The 19603-nt window shown below is 43.6% G+C and overlaps 1 protein-coding gene across 1 annotated transcript in view; it reads left to right on the forward strand.

Annotated features, from left to right (window-relative positions):
- The first annotated feature begins 315 nt into the window (after nt 1–315).
- The window catches only part of LOC309392432 (fetuin-B-like), a 33989-nt gene continuing 14701 nt past the window's right edge, over nt 316–19603 (forward strand). The window contains exon 1 of the mRNA XM_081953640.1: nt 316–553. Coding sequence (XP_081809766.1) covers nt 347–553 — 207 coding nt within the window. The 5' untranslated portion in view covers nt 316–346. The remainder of the gene's footprint in view (nt 554–19603) is intronic.

Here is a 19603-nt window from a genome sequence, read left to right on the forward strand (position 1 = left end):
TATTTTATCAGCAACAACACTCACACTATAAATTATTATACAATAATCACACTCATAACTTTTAAGCATTTAACTTTTCCAAGGAAAGAAGGAAGGGTTCTTTCTATAGTGAAACTGGTTTGAATCCAAGAATAAGACCACAGATGAAAATTCCCCTGCCAAGTTATACATTATAAATAAACAGGATGAAGTTTAAAGGTGTGGTCCACCCTATGTTTATAGTAGAAGAACAAATATTAGCTATTGATTTCAAAGCATATATAGAGAGAGATGGACAAGGCTGTTTCAACACCTGTCTCTTCTCAGTGTAGTTTCTGCCTTCTCTGATTCTGCAATAATTTCCAAAATGTTTCTTTTTATTTCATTCTTAATTGGGATACAGATCGTTTATACGTTGGCTGCCTCGACAGCTCCTTCCTTTGTTTACCCATCATCCAATTCTTTGGTGGTAAAGGCTGCTGCGGAAGTGGCCCTTGATAATATCAATTCAAATCGGAAAGAAGGCTACGTTCTTGGCCTCCAGCGTATTTCTGATGTCCGCGAACTACCCCAGGTAAGACCTCCTTTTTCTGATGAATTTTTCCTTTCCTTCCATTCAACACTGGCTATTCTGCTGTCACATTATGAAAGTTCTTATGTATCTACCCAATTTCCCTGAAAATAAGACCTCCCCAGATAATAAGCCCAATTGGATTTTTGAGGACATGCGCTAAAATGAACCCTCCCCTGAAAATAAGCCCTCTTCGAAAAGATTGCAACACAGCAATAGCCATGAGGTGACCACGCTCACCGCCTCCTGGACCTCAAAAATAATAAGACCGCCCCAAAAATAAGGCCAAGTGCTTATTTTGGGAGTCGAAAGAAAATAGGACCCTGGCTTATTTTCGGGGAAACACAGTAGGCAGGAAAACCCACCCACCCACCCCTGCAAAAATCACTTGATGGCATCCAAGAGATATAGTCTAGATTTGGTACTACGATAAATTGAGAGTAAGTGGGAAGTTACTGTTTGTCCTACATACTAGATGCAGGGCCAACTTCACCATAATACTGAGAGAAGAGCAACAAAGATGAATGGGGGCTAAAACATATGAACAACAGTTGCAGGAATTGGATACGTCTAGTAATCTAATGAAGAGAAGGACTAGGAGTGACAGGATAGCAGTGTTCCAATATCTGAAGGGCTGCCACAGAAAAGAGGAAGTCAAGCTATTCTCCAAAGCACCTGAAGGCAGAACAAGAAGCAATGAATGGAAACTAATCAAGGAGAGAAGCAACCTAGATCTTAGAACAATTAATCAGCAGAATGACTTGCCTCCAGAAGTTGTGGGCGCTCCAATATAGGATGTTTTAAGAAGAGATTGCACAACCATTTGTGTAAAATGGTATAGGGTTTCTTGCTTAAGCAGGGGATTGGACTAGAAGACCTCCAAGGTCCCTTCCAACTCAATTTCTCTGTTATTCTATTCTGTTATTAATGCACATTTTGTGGCAGATCTTGATATCCCTGGTTGCACATCCCTTCCCTTTTTTAAAAAGGGACAAGGCAATGCCTTTCTAAGACTTTCTAATCCTTTGAGATCAGGTTTGGTGATAATGGATACTCACCTATTACTAGGATTAAAATAAATATTTTGCATCATGTGGCAAACTACCTGGAGTAAACCCTGACTCTGTGGACACTTAGCCTTTCTAAATGTCTTTGCATATAAAGTTCCAACATGCTATAGTCTTTTTCTGTCCAACTGTCCAACTGCACAGGGCTTAGGGCTTATATATCATTTAAAAATTCTCAAAGATGTGATTGGTGTTCTAAATTCAGAGAAGGAAATTTAAACAAGGGACAATGAAGAGAAAAAGCTTGAGAGGACCAAGGCATCTACATTATATGACCTGCTCTTTGCACACACCAAAGTAACCAGTTTATTCTTGATGTAGGAGTTGGTATCCATCAGTGACGTGCGGTGAGGTTTATGACTGGTGAGGCACTGACAGAGTGCTGGGTTTCAAATATTTTTAGACTTGTGGACTTCAACTCCCAGAATTCCACAGCCAGGCATTCTCAGTTCCAATTTAAAGCGGCAGCATTTGTTTTTCTCCTTTGCTCCTTCTTTCTTTTTCTTTTTCTTCTCCTTCCCCTCCTTCCTCCCTCTCTCCCTTCCTCCCCCTCTCTCAAACACACACACACACACACACACATACACAGAAGTTGGATTGGACTATCTCTCCTACCCCTTCCCTCTCTCACTCACTCTCAAACAAACCCACACACACACAAAAGTTGGATTGGATATCTTTTCCAGTGGCTTGAAAGCAGCTCCTCTGCCATCCCCTCCATTCCCCTGCTACCTTTCCCAAACACCTCCACCATTGCAAATGCAGCCTGCTGTCTGGGTGGGAAATGCCTGGAACACAATAAAGCCCACCCACCACCTCCTGCTGGCAGGCTGGGGTGAGAGGAGAGGCAGAGAAGCCGGAGGGGAGCCGATCTGAGCCTTCCAAAAGAAAGAGGCTGGGGGGAAGTGTGTGTACTACAGCATGGCTCTTTGCCTGGCTTCCTGCCTCCTCCTGTGGTCTCCTCAGTGCTCACTTGTGCTCTCCCTCCCCAAGTGTAGTTTGATTGCGGGCGGAGCCACGTTGCCTTTTCAAACTTGTAATCAGTGAAGCTGGGCTACATTTTTATATAGTTTTATCCAGCTGTGTGTGTGTGAGAGAGAAATGAATGGGGGCCTGGGGAGGAAGTCACTACACTTGGGGAGGGAGAGCACCAGTGAGGAGACCACAGAAGGAGGCAGGAAGCCAGGCAAAGAGCCATGCTGTAGCACACACACTGGCCCCACAACGTGGCTCTGCCTGCAATCAAACTACTCTTGGGGAGGGAGAACACAAGCGAGCCAGGGTCCTTCCCTCCAGCCTTTGCCCAAAGCCCTGCACAGCACCAGGAGGATAAAGTTTGAATTCCTCCCCCTCCCTCCAACCCACACGTACCCTTTCCAGCTTTTTTTAACAGTTAAGCAGAGTCATCCATGGTGAGGCAGTAACTAGCTCAGCTTTTTCCTTTTACTTTTTTTTTTCATGATGAGAGTGGTGAGGCTGTGCCTCACTTGCCTCACCTGACTGCACGTCACTGGTATCCATTGTGATATTAAAATACTGGGAGATTCACCCTGAGGTCCAGAAGTTCTCTTCCCCTTCATCAAAGATTAAGCGGCAACATTGCAGCATCCCAGCAGAAGTGCAAACCTTTTTGGCATGTGCACAAGATAGCTAAACAGGGCTTTAAAAAAAAAACATTAGTCTTGGATCGTGAAGCCTGCATTACTTGAAAACTAAGATGGATGCCACATCGATTGAATAAATAAATAATTAAAATGACTTGGACCCCCTTGCCCTTTTCAAGGAATCTTCTGGACTTAGGAGTCGGTTCTAGCCAGCGCTACTGCCGGTTCACTCATGCGTGCACAATTCAATGGAAATTGTTGTGCACATGCGCAGAAGTCCCCCCCAAAAAGATGGTGGTGACCAGAGAACTGGTTCGAGGGCATGGGCAGCCTGGGTTGCTGCCGGTTCTGCAACCAAGGCCAGCATACCACTACCTGTTCAGCTGAACCAAGCCAAACCGGTAGAAACTCACCTCTGGCTAGCACAGTTGGCTTCTTGACATCAAGTGAAAATTCAGCTGACCTCCTGTCTTTTCTTTTTTCTAATGGTGATTTGAATGTTAATTTATTCCACCTAATGTGTTTAAGGTGATTGACACCCTGATTCGCCTTTTCAGGAGGGTTTTTTTTTTTTTTTGTCTCTCCATAGAAAAATGGTGATTCACTTTTCTACCTCACCTTGGATGTGTTAGAAACCGACTGCCACATCCTGAGTGGGAAAAAGTGGAAAGAATGCAAGTTTACAAAGAAACAGGGAAGAGTAAGTAATCAATCTATTTACTTAAAGAACTACCGATGGGGTTTGGAAGGAAGTTGAATCTGGGTTTCAAACTGGTTTACAAAAGAGGCAGAAGGAGTCACTCTACTCACTTGCCCTGTTGTAATAAATCTCTCTCTTCAGAATAGCCCTCACCACTTCTCCCATCTTGCCACTGGCTCCTTGGCATGTCTGTGTTGATGATAATTCCCTGCACTGAAGTGCCATTTCAAATCAATGGCATGGTACAAATGAAATATAGCATTGGAAGCAGTGGTGGGATTCAATTTTTTTTTACTACCGGGCGTGGCTTGGTGGGCATGGCTTGGTGGGCGTGGCAGGGGAAGGATACTGAAATCCCCATTTCCTCCCCACCCCACTAACCTGCTTTCCAGCTCTGTTCTCCTGTTCAGGGCAACAGAAGAAGATCAGCTGGGAGGCTGGAAGGCAGCGGGGGCGAGGCCAGCCTGTTTGCCGCTTCTCCGAACTACTCAAAATTCCCACTAGTGGTTCTCCAGAACCTGTCAAAACTGCCTGAATACCACCTCTGATTGGAAGGGAGGGTGATGAATGGATCCACTCACTGCAGGAGCTCAAGGGAAAGCCTTCCTGATCAAGGGCTCTCAGAGCACCTGGTGGTAAACCTATTCAGGGACAGAGATATCTCGTAATTACTCTTGGCTGTCCCACTGGGAAGGTCCTTTGAATATTCAATGTGAATCTCACTCCTGCAACGTAAACTGGTTCTTCCATGTCCGCATCCTGGAAGAAGAGGAAGCAGTTCTTGGCCATCTTCTAAGTGACCCCATTTTTGGTATTGAAGGTGGTCCTTCACCCTCCCTTTCCCCAGTTCTTTGTCAATTTTCAAGGGCTTTGGTCTTACCTGATACGCCTTTTCTCATTGAAGTGGAGATAGCATCCAGGAATGGGTTGACCTCGTCTGCTTAGCTGATTGGACTCAGCTAAGCCGACGAGGTCAACCCATTCCTGGATGCTATCAACACCACAATGGAGAACATTCACATCTCCTTCAAGGCAGCAGAGGGATTCAAATAATTTAACAATTGGTTCTCTGCCCTAATGATGTCTTCCAACAACTACTTCACCAAACTGCTCAGAAAGTTAACAACTGGTTCTCCCAAACTGGCTGAATCCCACCATTGCTTCAAGGTCTTAATTTGAGATGACTCCACCATTCAGGAAATAATTGGGTGGTGTTAACACTAACTATTTTATCTTGTTCCAGTTCTATGGCCAATGCAAAGCAGTAATTCAGTACAACGGGAAGTCGAAGAGTTCGTTCTTGTACAGATATGGCTGCTCTTTCCGCACTTGTATGTATCTTGCATGTTTGCTGCATGTAGATTTACAGGAAATATCGATCCGAGCACATATCTCCCAATCACCGTTTTACTGGTTTCCCTACAGAAATCAAATAGATGCAAAAGTCCCACAATTGTATTTTAAAGCCTTGTCCCATTCTTCAGGGTATCTTAAGACTACATCTGTAGTTTCATTTTGCTCTGTTTCTCAACCACAGGTGCTGTTTGATCCAATTCCCTTTTCTACTGTATATATTTTTGTTGCAAGTTTATTCATTTTTACACAGGTTTTTCTGAGTGCATTTTTCTTATATGTATAAATATATTGATCTTCGTTTGACAGGATAACATTAAGATCACCAAGAGTTTGATACGACTGAATGGTTAAAACCACTACTATATTGATCAATTACACAATCTTAATGCCTGCATTTCTGAGCAAACCTTTGCATTGCTATAAAATGAATTCACTATAAAATTTAAAAAACAGAATTCAGATTCTGCCCCACCCCCACCCCCCCAGACCCAAATGACATATTTTGTTCATGATGCACTTGTGACTATCAGCATAGAGGGGAGGGTTCAACCCCTGCTGACCTCTAAAACCCAGCAAGGGCCGTTATTAAAATGTATATTAACTCTGATGCATCATTTTTCACTGAAAATTAGTTTGCTTTATAATGTCATATTATAACCTCCTAAAGCTGACTTTTCATGATAAATTTTTCAGTACCAATGTTTGGAAGAAGTATAAACTTTGAGAAATGAGGAAAAATTGCTAAGCAAGTACTACATGCTCTTGTTGCTTGGTTAGGTTAAAGAACAGTTACTACAGGTAGTCCTCGATTTACAACAGTTCATTTAGTGACCGTTCAAAGTTACAAGAGCACTGAAAAAAGTGACTTATGATTGTTTTTCACTGCTGTGACTTTTGCAGTCTCCCCATGATCATGTGACCAAAATTCAGATGCTTGGCAACTGGTTCATACTTATGACTGTTGCTATGTCTCAAGGTCATATTATTCCCTTTTTCAACCTTCTGACAAGCAAAGTCAATCGGGAAGACAGACTCACTTAACAACCCTGTGACTAATTAACTAACTAACCAGGTGTTCTGACCGAGGCTTCCCAAGAGCATGAAACAAACTCCTTGTCCCGCCAAAACCCCCTTTTATTAATTTACTGTGAATTCTGCTCATTCACATCCAGCAAAGTCTTTTGAGGGAGGATTTATAGTCACAGACCTTATCTGGCTTGGAGAGCTGCCAGGCCGATGTCTGCAAAACTTGGCAAGGAGTCTCGGAGAGTCACAAATCAATGAAGAGAACTAATAGTCTCCTGCAAACTCCACTCCCCTTTCGCTCCTCTTTTATTTCCTGGTGGAACGCCCCCCTAGCCACGGCTGCCACATGATCATCCAGCGACAGCTGGGAATCTAGGAGGACTCCCAAATTGCGTGCCCTATCCACCGGGGGCAGTTGTTCCCCCCCGATGGCCAGAGATGGAACACATTGGCTAAAGCGGGGCGCCGGTAGCCACAGCCACTCCGTCTTGGAAGGGTTGAGCTTGAGTCTGTTGTCACCCATCCAGACCCGCACGGCTTCCAGACACCGGGACATCACTTCGACGGCTTCGTTGGGGTGGTTCGGGGTAGAGATGTATAGCTGAGTGTCATCTGCATACAGATGGCACTCAACCCCGAATCCTCAAATGATCTCGCCCAGCGGTTTCATGTATGTGTTGAACAGGAGAGGTGAGAGGACCGACCCCTGTGGCACTCCGCACGTGAGCGGCCTCAGGGGCGACCTCTGCTCCCCCGCCAACACACGTTGCGTCCGACCGGAGAGGAAGGAGGAGAACCACCGCAAAACGGTGCCCCTCACCCCCATCCCCTCCAGTCGACGCAATAGGATACCATGGTCGATGGTATCGAAAGCCGCTGAGAGATCTAACAGGACTAGGATGGAGGAACAACCCCCATCCTTTGCCCTCCAGAGATCATCCACCAACACGACCAAAGCCATCTCAGTGCTGTGGCCGGGTCGAAAACCGGACTGGCGCGGGTCTAGATAAGTAAGGTTAAGATGTGGTTTGATTAAGGAGGCAGATGAAGTTCTGCTGAATAGGTTTTTTGTGAGTTACTATTATTTCAGTAATTATTTTTATTATATTACAATTTTAGATTCTGTCTAAAGCCCCTGCGGGGGGGGCAGCTTATAACTCTTAAAATACAGTAATGAAATGAAATTGAACACCATCCCCCCCACCCAATTAAATAGGTAGAGAAAGACATTCATAGATAATTGTAATATTATAAGGGAAAGACTTTGGGAGATGGCTCAAAGAGATGCTTCTTAAAGAATAGATAGCCAGCAGCTGCATAATGGGTGGAGAAAGAGATTTAGATGGGACCTTCACTAGTTTCTTGAGCTATAAAGGGGATGTGAGATTTGGGAGATCTGTATTTTCAGATTAGCACATTTATCTTAATGCAGCTTTAGAGCAAAGTAGAATTAGCTCATCTGGACGTGGTTCCTGTCCATCCACCTGGTAAGACTGACAATGGATAGAATAGAATAGAATAGAATAGAATAGAATAGAATAGAATAGAATAGAATAGAATAGAATAGAATAGAATAGAATAGAATAGAATAGAATAGAATAGAATAGAATACTTTTTTTACTTTACTTTTATTTAGACTTTTATACCTCCCCCTCTCCCCAAAGGGACTTGGGGCGGTGTACAGACAGATAAAACACATCAATAGATAGAACATACAAACATAAATACAAACATAAAAGAGGAGGCAATAAGAAACTGTACAAAAAGCAAAGCAGTTAAAAACAATATTTAAATAACCCTAAAAATACCCAAGTAAAATATCTGCCAGGAGGTAGAATAAACTATGAATGGGCCAGGCCGGCTAAACGGAACAGGTGAGTCTTCAGTTTTTGTCAGAAGGAGCGGAAGTCGGTGGTGGTTCTGATATCGGGGGGGAGGTCATTCCAGAAGGTTGGGCCCATCACAGAGAAGGCTCTACTCCTAGGCGCCGCCCGTTGGCATTGCTTCGTGGACGGCACCCGGAGGAGTCCTTCCCTGTGAGAGCGAATCGCTTGCAGGGAAGTATGTGGTAGGATGCGATCCCGCAAGTACCTAGGTCCTGAGCCATGGAGCGCTTTAAAGATGGTAATTAACACCTTGAAACGCACCCGAAAGACCACAGGCAGCCAGTGCAGCTCGCGCAGGAGCGGTGTTACGTGGGAGTACCTAGTACTCCCCATAATAGCCCGCGCGGCTGCGTTCTGGACTAGCTGCAGTCCTCGAGCACGTCCCAAGGGAAGCCCCATGTAGAGGGCATTGCAGTAGTCCAGCCGAGACGTCACCAGTGCATGAGTGACCGTGCGTAGGGCATCCCGGTCCAGTAGGGGGCGCAATTGGCGCACCAGGCGAGCCTGGTGGAACGCCCCCCTTGCCACGGCTGCCACATGGTCATCCATTGACAGCCGGGCATCTAGGAGGATGCCCAAATTACGCGCCCGTTCCACAGGAGGCAATTGCTCGCCCCCTATGGTCAGTGATGGAATCAACTGACTGAACCGGGGTGCTGGTAGCCTCAGCCACTCAGTCTTGGAGGGGTTGAGCTTGAGTCTGTTGTCCCCCATCCAGACCCCGACGGCTTCCAAACACCGGGTCATCACCTCGACAGCCTCGTTGGGGTGGTCTGGGGTGGAAATGTACAGCTGCGTATCATCAGCGTACAGATGATACTCCACCCCAAAACCACGGATGATCTCCCCCAGTGGCTTCACATATGCGTTGAACAGAAGGGGCGAGAGGACCGACCCCTGAGGCACCCCACAAGTGAGTGGCCTCAGGGTCGACCTCTGCCCCCCTGCCAACACACATTGCGTCCGGTCGGAGAGGTAGGAGCCGAACCACCGCAGAACGGTGCCTCCAACTCCCATCCTCCCCAGCCGGCGCAATAGGATACCATGGTCGATGGTATCAAAAGCCGCCGAGAGATCTAATAGGACCAGGATAGAGGAACAACCCCTATCTCTGGCCCTCCAGAGATCATCGACCAACGTGACCAAGGCCGTCTCCGTGCTATGTCCAGGCCGGAAGCCGGACTGGCGTAGGTCTAGATATTCGGATTCCTCAAGGTGTCGTGGAAACTGCTGCGCCACCACATTCTCTACAACCTTCGCTAAAAAGGGAAGGTTGGAGACTGGACGATAATTAGCTAGCTCCGATGGGTCAAGGGAAGGCTTCTTGAGTAAGGGCCTCACCACCGCCTCTTTCAAGGCGGCAGGTAAGGACCCCTCGCTCAAAGAGGCGTTCACCAAGCCCAGTAGCCAGCCTCGTGTCACTTCCCAGGATGCCAGTACCAACCAGGAGGGACACGGGTCCATTAAACATGTTGTCGGTCGCAGCCGTCCACGCAACCTATCCAAATCCTCGGGGGCAACAGAATCAAACTCCTCCCAGAATGGTCTCACAAGACTCACTGTTGACGGCTCCTCTGGTCCACTGAAGGGGGCCCATCCGCTCCGGATCTGAGCGATTTTGTCCTGCAGATATTCCCCAAACTCCTCTGCTTTGCCCTGTAAAGGGGCTTCCCGCGTCCTCTGTGATAAGAGAGAGCGGGTCACCTGAAACAGGGCGGCAGGGCGGTTATCGGCAGACGCAATAAGAGTGGCACAATGTCTGTGTTTGGCCACTCTTAATGCCACAAGGTAAGTCCGTGAATAGGCTCTTACCTGTGTTCGGTCAGATTCGGAGCGTGAGGACCTCCACCTGCCCTCTAGGCGTCTCCTATGGCGCTTCATCACCCTCAGGTCCTCGGTAAACCAAGGAGCCTGGGTGGGTCGTCGCCGCAGGAGAGGCCGCAAAGGCGCAACTCGGTCCAGGGCCCCAGCGGCCGCCCTATTCCAGGCGGCCACTAGGTTCTCGGAGCGAGAGCGGGTCAGGGCTACAGGGAATGGCCCAAGCTCCGTCTGGAACCTATCCGGTTCCATCAGGCGCCTGGGGCAGTACCAACTTGGACAGTTTGGTTCCGCCTCCTCACGGTGGGGGGTAGTGCCAGGGAAGTCCAGCCGGAGACATGAGTGATCTGACCATGACAGGGGAGTGATGGTTACATCCCCTCTTCCCAGATCACTCGTCCACTGTTCAGATACGAAAACAAGGTCCAGAGTGTGGCCACCTTCGTGTGTGGGGCCCTGAATTAATTGGGTCAGGTCCATGGCTGTCATGGAAGCCATGAACTCCCGAGCTACCTCGGATGCTTCCCCCATCGACGGCAAGTTGAAATCCCCCATAACCAAGCTTGGGGGTCTCAACTGCCGTCTCTGAGATCAGCTCGAGGAGCTCGGGCAGGGCTGCTGACGCATAGCGAGGAGCCAAGTATACGATCAGCAAGCCCCACTGCCTCCCTGGGCCCCATTTCACACCAAGGGACTCACATCCGGGTATCTGAGGTACAGTGAACTCCCTCGGCTCTAGACATTCCCGTATAACTACCGCCACCCCACCACCCTTACCCAGGGCCCGAGGCTGATGGAATGCACGGAAACCCGGTGGGCACATTTCCACAAGGGGTAAACCACCCTCGTGGCCCAACCAGGTCTCCGTTATCCCTGCAAGGTAGATAATAGAATAGAATAGAATAGAATAGAATTCTTTATTGGCCAAGTGTGATTGGACACACAATGGATTTGTCTTTGATGCATACGCTTTCAGTGTACCTAAAGAAAAAATAAAATATATTCATCAAGAATCATAAGATTCAACACTTAGTAATAGTCGTAGAATACTAATAAGCAATCAACAAATACTAGGAAACAATAAAACAATATAAATTGTAAAGATACAAACAACATGGTTTTAGCCATAAGTGGGAGGAGATAGGTATTAGGAAGGATGAGAAGAAGAATAGTAATACAGTAAATAGTTCGATAGTGTTGTGGGAATTACTTGTTTAGCAGAGTGTTGGCATTCAGGGAAAAATTGTCCTTGTGTCTAACTGTTCTCGTGTGCAGAGTCCTATAGCGTCATTTTGAGGGTAGAAGTTGAAACAATTTATGTCCAGGATGTGAGGGGTATGTAAATATTTTCACAGCCCTCTTTTTGGCTCTTGCAGTATACAGGTCTTCGATGGAAGGCAGGTTGGTAGCAATTGTTTTTTTTTTCTGCAGTCCTAATTATCCTCTGAAGTCTGTGTCTGTCTTGTTGGGTTGCAGAGCCAAATCAGACAGTTATAGAGGAGCAGATGACAGACTCAATAATTCCTCTGTAGAACAGAATCAGCAGCTCCTTGAGTGGTTTGAGCTTTCTGAGTTGGTGCAGAAAGTTGGAACAAACATGTTTGTTGTGTTCTTTTGATGCTGCTTTTTATGTTAGGTGTCCATTTTAAAACTCGAGATATGATAGAACCTAGAAAATTGAAGGACTCTACTGTTGTAGATTAAGATCCTACTGTGAGGAAGTACAGTTGGAAAGGTCCACTTATTGCATCCAGAGAGCAGAAGTTATGAACACCAGCTGCCTTGAACATTTCATGAAATACATAAGCATAATCTATAATCCAGTTATGGTCAACCGGCTAAGCAACTTTTCTGTATCTTTTGCCTTATTAGACACGCGAGTCTCCTAACTCAGTCATGCAAATCGTGGAAAGCATTCCTCCCTTCCCCGAAGGGTTTTCAGGATCGTCTAAATGCCCAGGAGACGTTGTAGCAGATGTCTACGGCCTTCAACTACCCTCCCCACCAAAGGCTTAAAACCTCTTGAACAAAGAGTGATGTATAACACTGAAAGCTTAATTCAGAGGAAACCTCCCCCTCCTTCCCTCTCTCCATCCTTCTCTCTTTCCTTCCTTTCCTCCCTCATCAGAAATTACAGCAACTACTTTCCTGCTCAAGCAAATATTAAAAATATTCAATAAAAGAAACTATCTTTGCAGTGGTTATTTTAGAAATCACAGGTTTTTCTTTTTCCATTTTCACTTTTGAGGCAGAGGTATGGCCCAGGCACAGTATCCTGTAGCAATGACAGGCTTTTTTCCTGTTGTAAGGAGCAGAAAAATTAAGATCACCAGTACTTTTGAACATTTCCAAATAAATAAATAAATAAATAAGAACATACAAGGTGGTTATGGACACGTGATTTTCCCTGGATGTTTCAAACTTAGAGCTTGGAAAAATGCTCTTTCAAATTGACTAGTAGAAGTTGATATATAGAAATCCAAACATTTCTATACTCCTTGTATGATACATATTGCTATTTTCTTGCTCCACATTGCGCCATCTCCTTATTTGTGTGTGTCCCCCCAAATACAGCAAGAGTGCACAACGTTACAAAATTGTAAGTGGTTATTTAGACCAGAATTTGCATAATGGCTGGGGAATTCTAACATTGAGGTCTACACATAGTGGCATTACCAAGGTGGTAAAAATACTTAGGCCACAAGTCTAACTCATGTGTTGGTGTGGAAATCCCATTTAATGCATCCCAGAAAAAGAGTCTTCTAGATTCTACCTGAATACATGCAATGAAGGAGACCCTAACTATGCCACAAACACTCTCCATTAAGTATTACGTTGCAGATTTGAACTTTGGTTATTCAGAAAGGTTGGCATTTTCCCAATTTGCTTGTCATCAATAAATGTTTAGCGACCGGCCACCACCTCCAAGGGCGGCCATTTTGTAGCAAATGTCACCCACAGAATCAGCCATTTTCTGACTAAATATTTACAGACCCCTCACATCCTGGACATAAATTGTTTCAACTCCTACCCTCAAAATGACGCTGTAGGGCACTGAACATCAGAACAACTAAGACACAAGAACAGTATTTTCCCGAATGTCATCACTCTGCTAAACAAATAATTCACTCAACACTGTCAAACTATTTAATAAATCTGCATTATTATTACTATTAATCTTCTCATCGTTCCTATCACCCATCTCCTCCCACTTATGACTGTATGACTGTAACTGTTGCTTGTATCCTTACAATTTATATTGATTGTTTCCTAGTATAATTTGATTGCCTACTTGTACCCTATGACCAGGGATGTGTGGTCAGGGGAAGCAGGGGAGGCAGAGCCTCACCGCTCTCATCATGAAAAAAAAAGGGAAAAGGCGCTGAGGAGCCTTCTGTACACGTGGTCCGGGAATGGGACCACGTGTGCAGGAGGCTCCTCTAGCCTCAGCCTCCCTCCTGCACACGTGGTCCCATTCCCCGCCTTCCTGAGTCAACATGAAGGGGATCGCGGAGCACGAGCCACAGTCCCCTTCATGTTGACTCAGGAAGGCGGGGAATGGGACCACGTGTGCAGGAGGCTGAGCCTCCTGCACACGTGGTCCCATTCCCCTCCTTCCTGAGTCAACATGAAGGGGACTGCGGCTCGCGCTGATGATGTCACCAGCCTCACCAGCCATAAACATCACCACATGTCACTGCCTATGACTATAATTAATGTTGTACCATATGTTTCATGACAAATGTATCTTTTCTTTTATGTACACTGAGAGCACATGTACCAAAGACTAGCCACACTCTAAACCTTACTCTAGGCAACAAGGCCAGCGTATCAGACAATTTCTAACTTACCACATCAGTTTCTATGCTGTCAGTGCTGGCCACCAACTATCATGATAGCAAGCTGAATGACTGGCACAGCATTGAGTCCATGTCTGTGATAATACTCTGAATTAATGCAAATACCAGATAATTATTTGATTTCATTGTGTGATCATGTTGTAAACGCTTGTTCTTTTAAAAATGTGCCAGCTATTTTTTTTTTGTTTATATGCCACTTTTGGGAAACAAATAATTAACTTGGTGAGTTCCTTAGAGTACTTGAGCGGTTTTATTTCAAAGTATGCTTAATTTAGAATTATAAAGAGGAACTTAACTATTTGTATGAGGGACCTAGAATTTATTCTTTTCCACCAGTTTGTGAGGGGGAAAAACAATAGAGATGCAAAAACAAGAAACAGAAGCATTTGAAACAAAAGAACTAAAGATAAGATGAACTAAAGATAATTAAAATTATTGTGCATCCTTCCAGCCAATGTTCTTTCTATTTTATTGCTAAACTATTCAAATCAAACAATAATAATTTTAGCATGTAAAATAACTTGGGAGTCCATGATGTTCTCTGTGTTTGGTGAGGTTGTTTTTTCCCTCAGGAATTTCATTATCCAATTAGGTAACTTCAATGCTAATAGTCAACCCAACCAGGCTGAGTCAAGCAAATAATATATTATTTAGTGGCAGATTTTGATATGTCTGGTCATTTCCACCACCCTTTTTCACACGAGACAGTTTAGTATTTATCCAAGACATTTTAAGTTAATCATTTCAGATCAGGTTTCATGATCATAGATACTCACCCTTGCTAGGATTAAAATAAATATTTTGATGCATGTAACAAAACATCTGGAATAAACTGTGTTCCTGTGGACACGGGTTCTCTCTAAATTTGTTAGCGTACCAAATTCCAATATACTACAACTTTGAGTCTTTTGCTGCCCAACTCTCCAGCAGAACTGGGCCGGTGTCATATAAAGATTGTCAAAGAAGCAGGTGATTGCTGTTCCAAATACAGAGGGGGTAATATAAGCAAGGAAGAAAAAAGTTGAAAGTGATTAACGATCAACCTGTCCTATGCTCCTCTAAGTAACCAGTTTCTATAGATGCATTGAAGATGTAATGATCCATTTCAACATTAAAATACCGGGAGATTCATCTAGTGGTCTACAGGTTGTCTTCCCCAGAGAGTAAACGGAAGCATTGCATCACCCCACCAGAATTGCAAACTTTTTTGACATATGCACAATATAGTCAAGCAGATAAAAAAAGATATCACAAGACCACCAACAATGCTTGCATTACTTCAAAATCAAGATGGGTGGCATATATATTGTGTATACACGATACACAAACATATTCAGTAATCAAATTGAATATCACATTGTAAAAAGACCAGAATCAAACCCATGTGGGAAACAGGATGTCCCTGGGAATCTGTCTGGCAGATTAAAATTAAAATCAGATCTCTACAGGCTTTGAGAATCTGTCTCTACACTTTTTTGGGTAGTAATGTAGAAATCAACTGAATATGTTTGTGTCTTCTTCTTGATAACAACATTTTGATAATGTCCTACCACTTCTCCAGTTCTCCTAGTGCTACGAATCATGCGGACACTCTGGAGAGCTTCAGGTTATTAAAGAGTGATACAACACCCAAGATTATGGGGAACATTTTCTGCAGACAATGTGACCTACTCTAAATGTTTATGACTTTCTACAGGTGGTAGAAAGGGACACGGTGGCTCAGTGGCTAAGACGCTGAGCTTGTCAATCAGAAAGGTCGGCAGTTTGGTGGTTCAAATCCCTAGCGCTGCACAACGGAGTGAGCTCCTGTTACTTGTCCCAGCTTCTGCCAACCTAGCAGTTTGAAAGCATGCAAAAATGAAAGTAGAAAAAAATAAGAACCACCTTTGGTGGGAAGGTAACAGCATTCTGTGGGCCTTTGGCATTTAGTCATGTCGGCCACATGACCATGGAGATCTCTTTAGACAGCGCTGGCTCTTCAGCTTTGAAATGAAAATTAGCACTGCCCCTTAGAGTCGGGAACGACTAGCACATGTATGCGAGGGGAAGCTTTACCTTTACCTTTACAGGTGGTTGATAGTATTTCCAACTCTGTAGAATTCACCATCCAGGAGACTTCTTGTCATAAAAGTACACCTGTATCTGACATCAGTACCCTCTCCTCCCATCTGAAACTGCAGTAAATATTCACACACCTCGCAAAAATCTAATGAGGCCCTCAATGAAATTGAGTTTGACACCCCTGCTATACACCAATATAGAATAGAATAGACTTCTTTATTGGCCAGGTGTGATTGGACACACAAGGAATTTGTCTTTGGTGCATATGCTCTCAGTGTACGTAAAAAGACAAGATACATTCGTCAAGAATCATACAACACAACATTATTATTAACACTATCATGAAGTGTTGTATGGCATACAACACTTAATGATAGAGTTAAGAATAATAATGATTATAGTTATAGTAATGATAATAATATCATTACTCTTGGCAATGCTGGAGTTTCACCTTATTTTACCTTTTGATTCAGCTATGAGTCCCTCAGTCTGGATCCTCTTTCCCTCCTGTTTAGTCCATTAAATTTTCTATTTATTTTTCCATAACCAGGGGTCAAACAACTGGCTCAGGAACTTAGAAGCCATACCTATAGAGAAACAAATAATCCTTTGAATTTTTGGAATTTACTCTCTAATATCAGAAGATCTGTGCATTGCACAGGGCATGAAATTGCTAGCAGCACTCTGTTTATCGTGGCATGGACCCAGCCATTTCCTGATAGTCCCTGATGATTTCAACAGTGGAAGAGTAGAGGGGTGTGTGAAGGAGGAGGTGGCCCTCGATCAATAAACATTGCAAAGTAGGCTACCTTTTGCCCTGTTTCGTGTTTTTGATTCTCAGGTTCAACATCCGGCAAAAACCACATCTGTGGTTGGCTTCATCACTGATTGCAGCATGGTTACAGCTTTTAGTGATTGTATGTCACGATACTCTGATTTAACCAGAGGTGGGTTGCTCCAGGTTCAGCCTAGATCAGCTGAACCGGTAGTAGCAGCGGGAGGCACCCGAACCGGTAGTTTAAAAAAATTGGCAACCCACCATTGGATTTAACCCAGATTCTTATTCGACTATATCGTGTGATCTTTTTGGAACTCAGTGTTTGCATCATTTGGGAGCTGCTTTGGTTTTTTTTTTAAATGTAACTTTCAACATAAAAATCATTTTCAAAGCATTACTGGTTCATTTAGTGAGCTCATAAACATACGAAGGTCCTGTCCGGCAGCAGCCCTTTTATAGGCCAAAAAGATTTAAATGAGTTCCCGCTTGGTGGAAACTACATGCATTCAAGGTACTTAACATATTCAAAGTACTTAACAATAGCTGAGATAGTTTATTTTGAAACGTGCTTAATTGTAATGTACAAAAAAAAATATCTATAAGCCACTGAACACTGAGGAACCTAGAATCTCTCCTTTTCCACCAATCTGGAAAAAGAAACATACAAAAGAGAAGTAAGAGCACTAAAATTATCCTGCCTCCTGGTCGTCCGCTCTTCTTTCTCTTTTATTGCTGAATTGTTCAGACTGAATAGTAATAATTTTAGCATGTGACTGGGAATCCTTGATGCTCTGAGCATGATTGCTCTCTTGCAGACATTTCCCTACCCAACTAGGTAACTTTGGTGCTATGCACAAAAGATGTTACGTACTAGTTGGGTTATCTCAAAAGTGCTTTTTCAAAAGGCCTCAGTTGCCATCAAGTATGACCTGGATGACTGAGAATCTCCACAGACATGTAGTTGGGTTATAAAACATCTGCAAGTAAACAGCTATACCCTGAGAACACCAAGGACTCCACTGTTCAACACTGAGGTACATATATTCTTTTCTCTTGAAACAAACTTGACGTGGCCAGTCTCTCTTATATAACCTCCCAAAATTCAGTCTCCCTATTCCTGCTGCTTGCAGTTCTGGACTCCACCGCACAAGGACTTCTTCTCAGTTCTGCTGTGGTCTCCAGTCTTCCCTTTATTTTCAAAATGGCGTGTGAGACTCAGCTGAATTCATTCCATATTTTGAAGTCCCAGGTATCTTTTTAAAACAAAAGTGTCCCTTTCCCTCAAAACCCCTTCCTCTTATTGCAGCTTTTCAGGACATCATAGGGTTCCCCAGAGGGATGTTGAGCAGCTCCTGACTGCCTAATTTCAGAAAACAATTCAGAAAACGAAACCATCAATGTAAGGTGTCCTGCGTTGCCATATGTGAGTAAGCTGGCAATATAAATTTTATTAAATTAATTAATTTAATTAATACATTGAAGATGTTTTGTCCTACATCTCCTTCCTTCCTTCCTGTTTTCCTTCCTTCCTCTCTTCCTCCCTCTCTCCCTCCCCTCCCTTCCCTTCCCTCCCCCTCCTCCCCCTCCTCTCCCCTCCCCCCTTAATTCCTTCCTAATATGAACGTTGTCTTAAATTTTATATCTGCTCTTTGAAGGTTTGTTGTGTTATTGGAAGGGTTTTATTAAACTAATGTTTTTTCCTCATAAACCACTGAAATGAAAGATCTTATAGAAATAAAAGAAAATATGTTCAGAAGTCTTCTTCCCTTTAGGGATGGTTCTCTAAAGGATATGTCAAGAAAAAAAAGGCAAATTTGGGACTTTTTATTTAAAGACATTAACAATGGTGAAGATCTTGTGATAAAAAGGAAGACCTATAAGTCTTTGGTAAAACTTCCAGACAATAAAAAGATTTTATTTCATGAAGATAAGCTGGAAGGAGTGACTTAAACTTAATGAGTCAACTGAATTTTCCTATGCTTGATACGTGTAACTGAAGAAAAGTTAGCCCAAAATTTGAAAATGTAACTTTTTTTACATATATATAATGCTTAAGTAATTTTTAAAGTAGGAAAAAGATATTGTAAATGTATTTGAGAGGACCTGTATGAAGAGAAAGTTAAAGAAAATCATGTACCAGGTTAAAGAAAAACTGTATATTAAAATGGATATTTGTAAAAGAAAAAAATATTATTCTATAAGAGCAGTTTGGAGGGAGGGATCTAAATGTAATATTGAAGTTTAAAGCTTTTATGTTAAGAAGTCAAAGGAAAAGACATATTACAAAGTTTTGATTTAAAGAGAGAAAAGAAAAAAGAGGGTTTTTTCTTTTTTAAAAAAAAGTTTAGTACTTTGAAGAGGGAGGGATGGAGGGAGGGAGGGAGGGAGGGAGGAAGGAAGGAAGGAAGGAAGGAAGGAAGGAAGGAAGGAAGGAAGGAAGGAAGGAAGGAAGGAAAGCATAGCAAAACTGGCTTAAATTCAAGGATATGTGTGGCTCTGTGGCTATGTTGGACAAGGCTCAATTAGTGATTAATGATCACAACTAGGTTGCATATATCCATATAACATGGGAATGGGAAAAACTAATTTGCAGTTTAGTGATGGTCAACTCTACTGGGTCCTAGGTCTCTCAAGGGAGGGAGGGAGGAGAGAAGGAAAGAAGAAAGAAAAGCATAGTAAAACTGGCTTAAATTCAAGGATATGACCATTGGTAAGAATTAACCTGCCAAAGTATACACATCTAATCATAGCCTCAGAGCTTAAAGGTGAGGGACGCCATACAGTAGAAGAACAAATATTAGCTATTGTTTTCAAAGTATATATAGATAGACAAAGCTCTACCAGAACCTGCCTCTCTCAGCTTAGCTCTAGTTGCTGTCTTCTTTGATTCTGCAAAA

This window comes from Natrix helvetica, assembly GCF_964273705.1.
Source record: "Natrix helvetica genome assembly, chromosome: 5".
Taxonomy (NCBI): domain Eukaryota; kingdom Metazoa; phylum Chordata; class Lepidosauria; order Squamata; family Natricidae; genus Natrix; species Natrix helvetica.